The sequence below is a fragment of the Atta colombica genome, unplaced genomic scaffold (assembly GCF_001594045.1).
Source record: "Atta colombica isolate Treedump-2 unplaced genomic scaffold, Acol1.0 scaffold236, whole genome shotgun sequence".
Taxonomy (NCBI): Eukaryota; Metazoa; Arthropoda; class Insecta; order Hymenoptera; family Formicidae; genus Atta; species Atta colombica.
Window position 1 is genome coordinate 431,215 of NW_017259334.1, and position 5,796 is coordinate 437,010.

The 5,796-nt window shown below is 34.8% G+C and overlaps 1 protein-coding gene across 1 annotated transcript in view; it reads right to left on the reverse strand.

Moving 5' to 3' along the window:
- The window catches only part of LOC108688586 (insulin-like growth factor II), a 6,351-nt gene extending 1,743 nt beyond the window's left edge, over nucleotides 1-4,608 (reverse strand). The window contains exons 1-2 of the mRNA XM_018194896.1: nucleotides 4,222-4,608; nucleotides 2,243-2,498 (exon numbers count right to left, since the gene is read on the reverse strand). Of these exons, the coding sequence (XP_018050385.1) occupies nucleotides 2,243-2,498; nucleotides 4,222-4,568 (603 nt within the window). The 5' untranslated portion in view covers nucleotides 4,569-4,608. The remainder of the gene's footprint in view (nucleotides 1-2,242; nucleotides 2,499-4,221) is intronic.
- Between the last annotated feature and the right edge of the window lie 1,188 nt (nucleotides 4,609-5,796).

The following is a 5,796-nucleotide window of genomic DNA, read 5'->3' on the forward strand; positions in this document are numbered from 1 at the left end:
AAGTTTTTCTTCTTTCTTTTCAGCCGTTCTTCGATTGAAGAGAATAAGTAATATATGAAACATAAGTTTTAGATGAACATCCTAAAACATTTTAGCTTGTACACTGAGAGAAAAGTTTGTAATATTTACGACTTAATTGCATAATAAGATATTATGATTAAGATCTCCATTGTTATTGTACTATAATGTTAATAATATTATAAACTATAATGTTAATAATAATAATAAAAAATGTTCAATGCAGTAAATTTAAGTTTGGTAAATGCTGAATAATTATTATTCGAAAGATTGCGTTGCGGATGTTAATAGCGTTAATTAGCGGATGTTAATAGCAAACAAGCATTAGGTCACAGTTAGCATGAAAGAGAATGATTGCGACAGAATTTATAAGTAAAAACATGTCCATCTATCTATATCTATCTATATCTATCGTAAGACTTTAATCGTCAGAAAAAAAGCTATCGTAAGCATTGTCATAAAATTATAATGTATTATGACCTGTGCAACAACTAACCATTTGCTCACAGATGTTTTATATCATGGAAAGAAATAAATTAATTATTGTGTGCTGCAACATTAATAATACATCTATCCAGTAAGTAACATAACTATTACATGTTCCTGTTATATCACTTTCAAAACTTTACAAATTTGTTACTTTGATAAGAAAAAAATGATTTACACTATTTATTACTAAGCTCTACCTGTGTGATATAAAATAAATATTTTAAATTTTTATTGACCATTGTCAAATTGACCATTATATTATTTTGTCAATTCTTGCTTTCTAGTAAAATATAATTCTTTTGTATTAACGTTATAAAATTTGTAACTTACACTGATGAAAATGATGGAAATCTGGCAGACATGCATTATTCAAGAGATTATATATTAAACATGTATAGTTCATGTCATATATACATATTAGATAGATTTTCAGTGACACTCACAATGTATATATTAGAACGTAAAAAAAAATCTCTGATAAAATATTTATGATAAATTAAGAAGAATTAAATAATAAATTAAAATACAAAAATTAAATAAAATTTAATCTAAGCAAATCACAGCAAATATTGAGGAAATAAAAAAAATAGATATCTTTTTTTATTAAATTACTAAAGTTTTGAATGGTTCGAAGCAAAGTTTTAAATTCCCGAACATATGCATAGGCGGAATTAAGCGCCTTATTATTACAAGCGTTGCAATTCCGCAAGTTTTAAAAATCCATCATATTGATTATTCTACTATATATTTTCAACGTAAATTACAAATTTTGAAATAATACAAGTAAAAAAAACTACAATTTGCTAAAAAGCAAGAATTGACAAAATAACATGACTAATAGCCAATAAAAATATATTTCATTTCTTTTTGGCTTATATTGCAAAGGTAGAGCTTATAAATAATTCACTTTCTGGTTACCCAAGTAACAAATCTGTAAAATTTGGTATCAAATCAGTTTGAGATTTACACTTGAGAACATTCCCTTGTCAATAATATAATAATTGCAATCTAACATGTAATATTATTATTACAGTTATATTTTTGAGTGGAAAATTACAACTAACAGGTACGTTAGTTACGTGTAACTTTATGTGATTATTTGATTAAAAAATAAAAGAATACTCATTTTTTTTCGAAAATATTGCAGTCTTATTGGCTGTCGTAACGCCAGACAAACGTACTTGTTATAGGCTTTCTACACATTACTTACAAGCATCCTAAGCTTTAGCTGCTTTTCTTTTAGAAGACATATAGTCGACATAAACGTCATTCTATCTTTTTTGACGATGAATAACAAAGATAGAACGATGTTTCACCATGGTTATCCATTTCGGCGTTATAAATGCTCCGAAGCATTTTTTGATTGAATAATAAAATTTTTGCCTCCGATTGGTCAATCAAAAGCTTCGAAGTATTTGTAGCGCCCTATGCTTCTTAAAAGGAAAGCAGCCTTTAAGTTTTAAGCCGTAAGAAATTGACCAATTATAATCGATTATTTTTCTCACATACGATTATGATTGGTCAATTTCTTCCTGGTAGAGACTTAAAGTTTAGATAATGGTTTATTATAAAAAAACCTATATAAGAGTTAAAGTTGAGTCAATGAGCTTACGATAGCTAAACCGTTCAATGAACATTACGAGCATTATAATAAAGAGCTTACGACAGACATTACGATAGATGTAGATGAATCTTTAGATGTTAATAGGCAAGCAATGACGTTTCATGAAAGCACCTTGCCAGCTCGGCGACATTCCAGACGCCGACGCCGGCATCTACAATGCCTGCCGCGGTGTCGCTTTTTCGCATCAGCCTTCCCCTTGCATTCACCATCATTATTGCGACCACTTTTCCCCCTGTGCCGTCCCCTTTTCAAATCATCGACCTTACGTTTTATCGCATCGCCGACGTAGTCCATCTCCGTTTGTGAATGCTGTTCCAGAAGATCTTTTGTCGTAGAATGAGGTAGATTCGCTAAATACGACAGATCTCTGAAAATATAAAGAGAAAAATGCATAAGTAAGCGAATCGTAAGACGGGAAAAGTTATTCTCGACGAAAATCCAATATTATATTAATAATTGATATTCGGATTTATCTTTCAGTCTCCTATGCAACTCGTAATTATATCAATTACATATTTCTTTTAAACTTTCGTGAAATTATGATCACAGATCGATGACCTTACATCCGAGTTTAATGAACATCGAGGATTAGCAAGCAAACACACTTCTCGTCGACATTAAAAATATGATAAACATGTCGTCTGATATGGGAGACAAGTACGCAGGTTCATAACGCAGAACAAAAAAAAAATCTATAAACACTTGTGCAAGAAGACTCGATTACGATTTTAGGTGAACAACAAAAAAACAAGTCGCACAATTCGATAAACTCAATGAATTGAGTCGCAAAACAGTGAGAGGGAAGGGAAGAGGAAAGAATGTTACGCACAAGAGCGAATTGTCCTAGTACTTCGGACTAACCCTCCTGAGATCATATACAACCATGAACTTTAGGCAGAGATTATCACGGAAACAATGATAACGTAGTTTTGTTTTCTCTCTCTCTCTCTCTCTCTCTCTCTCTCTCTCTCTCTTTCTCTCGAGCGCGTTCTCTCTGTCTCTCTTTTTCTTGAATTCTGGTTCACGCACTCTGGAGAGTGCATATTAATCTCCCTCTCTCTAAATGCTCCATGCAGATCATCTACTAATCAGCTGACAACGCAAAATAAATGATTCAGCGTCAATATAGGTAAATAATTACATAATAATTCATTATGCGTTACAAAACAATCGGCTATTTATGTGTGCAATTTATTCGTCTCGCCATCATAAACGGAAATAAATCAGTTTATCAAACAAGTAATATATATTTTTAATTAAGATTGAATCAGTAAGCAACAAAATCTTTAGTAACACTTCGAGATGTCAAAATGAGACATTTTTGGTGCTTATTTCCGCATTCGCGCAAAATCAATCCAGTTATGTAATATGATCATGACTTTTTTTTAATATTTATGTACGAGAGACAGAGTATCTGTTTGAGAATTTCGAATAAGATTCTTTTTAATTTATTGGCGCGTTTTAAAGAGATCCGGTATATTTAAATGAAACCTATGAATAAACGTGCATTCGAATAAAATTCTCGCAGATTCTAATATAATTATTTGATAATAAATATATATAATTATATAATTATAATAGAAAGAGGAAAAGGAAAAACATACTTCAAGCCAAAAAATTTCAAAAACTATTTAAAATTGCCATTTTTAGGATTATTAATTCACATATTCAATGTGTTTTTTTTTAATAAATAATTCTTTATATCTAATAACTGTTATTAAATCTAAAAAATTATATTGTTAAAAAAACACATTGAATAGTTGAGTAAATAATCTCAAAAATGTCATTTCAAATCTTTGGCTTGGAGTGTATATAAAACACAATAACAATATAAACAATATAAACAATATAAACACAAAAACAATATAAACAATAAAAAAGGCAATATAAAAAATAAAATGACATGTAAAATATACGAAATTAAGAATATAATTTAGTAAGTATGTAAGTAAGTATAAGAAAAGGATAAAATTAGAAAAGGAGAGTTAGAGAAAAACACTCTCTTTCTAATTCTATCTCTTTTTATACTTAAAAAAAAGAGGGAGAGGCAAATAATAAGAACATAAAAGAATGCACTAACATCCACTCACATAACGTCGTCCCTCGAGTCGATTCGTTTCTCCGCAGGAAGAGGCTTGCAATATTGCTCCATTTGTTCGTAGGTGCACTGATGGTAGCAGCACTCCTCGACGAGTCCCGGACCAGGATCAATTCTCGACTCATCCTCGTTACTGTAGAATGGTTCGTTGTAACCACGATCCCTACACATGACCTGCAGGGCATCGCTCAGTTTTCTTGAGCACAGTTTCTGCATCCGTTGATGCGATTTCTTGAAAATGACATTGTCAGCATCGGCGGCGTACAGAACACTCAGGAAAATCAACGCTGTCAGAAGCATCGCTTCGTTCATCGCACGATCGCTACTACGTATCATCATATGATGTCAAAAATTGTAGAAGAAACGACTCTCTCTGGAACTTCCAGGAGTCTTGATATCTCGAAGCACACCTCAATATCACACTTTTCGTAGTCGCATTCGCCGGCCGAATTGTTATATATATATTTATTGTTTAAATACGCTTACTATTTATATATACTGTATATTGCGACAGTTCCACGATCGCAACTGCAGAAGAACTCCTTTATTGTATTCGGTTGCGATCTAAAGTTCCGTAGTCTTTAGAAGAAGTTATTTTCCAGCACGATTACTGTTTCTTTTCCTCGACTTTTTCAATTCTCTCGTGACCACAAGAAAGAAATCGTGAAATGATGCTACGAGGGCTACGAAGTCTTGAAAAGAGCTCCGTTGGTACCAAGTTCGTTGATATAACTGGTACCGGGCCGCCTCACCACGCGGTTCTTGTTCTAGATTTCAGGGATCAGGGGGAGAGAGGGAGTAAGAGTGTATATGATAAGGAGGGAGTAACAGTAGCAGAGGTAGGAGAAGAAGAAGAAGAGAAGGAGGAAGAGGAGGAGGAGGAGGAGAAGGAATAGAAGCTCGGTAGTCGGTGATAGAGTCTGGTAGACGAGTTCCCGCTGGTCGTCAGCGACATCGGCGTAAAGAGAAGTAGAGAGATCGTTAGCGGCTAGACGCACGTCCGATGGTACACAGTACACACAAATTCGTTTTTTCGTGCCATTCGAGGGGGGGACCCATTTCTCACCGAAAGTGAGAGAGTGGCCGGCGCGGCAAACGGGATGAAAGCTGGCGACGCGACGACGATTCGCTCTCACTTCGGGAAATGGCGCGCACTTCACGCTACATGAGAAGTACGAAATACATACATTCCTAAAGTATGACATAATGTATTCTTTTGTTGGACGAACTTCGCGCGCCCCTTTTGTACCAGCCGGCCGAGCGGCCGGGCGGCCGGGCCCAACCCGCCGTCTGGTTCGCGAAGACAGACCCCTTCTCTATATTTCCGCCAGCTATTCATTTGTCACTCACAGGGATACCGTCGCACTTCATCCCTCCGTCTCCTCCTGAACAAAGCAATCTTTTTATCGAGGATACGAAGAGCTCACTTCGGATGTTTCCCGTAGCCCGTAGTGAAGTCTGCGAAGTCTCGGTTTCTCTTCACGCCGCGCCACGACCGAGCACTAGACGGTTATACGATATCGCATTATGCTATTGTATCTCGCGCGAGTCCAACTAATGCTCCGTG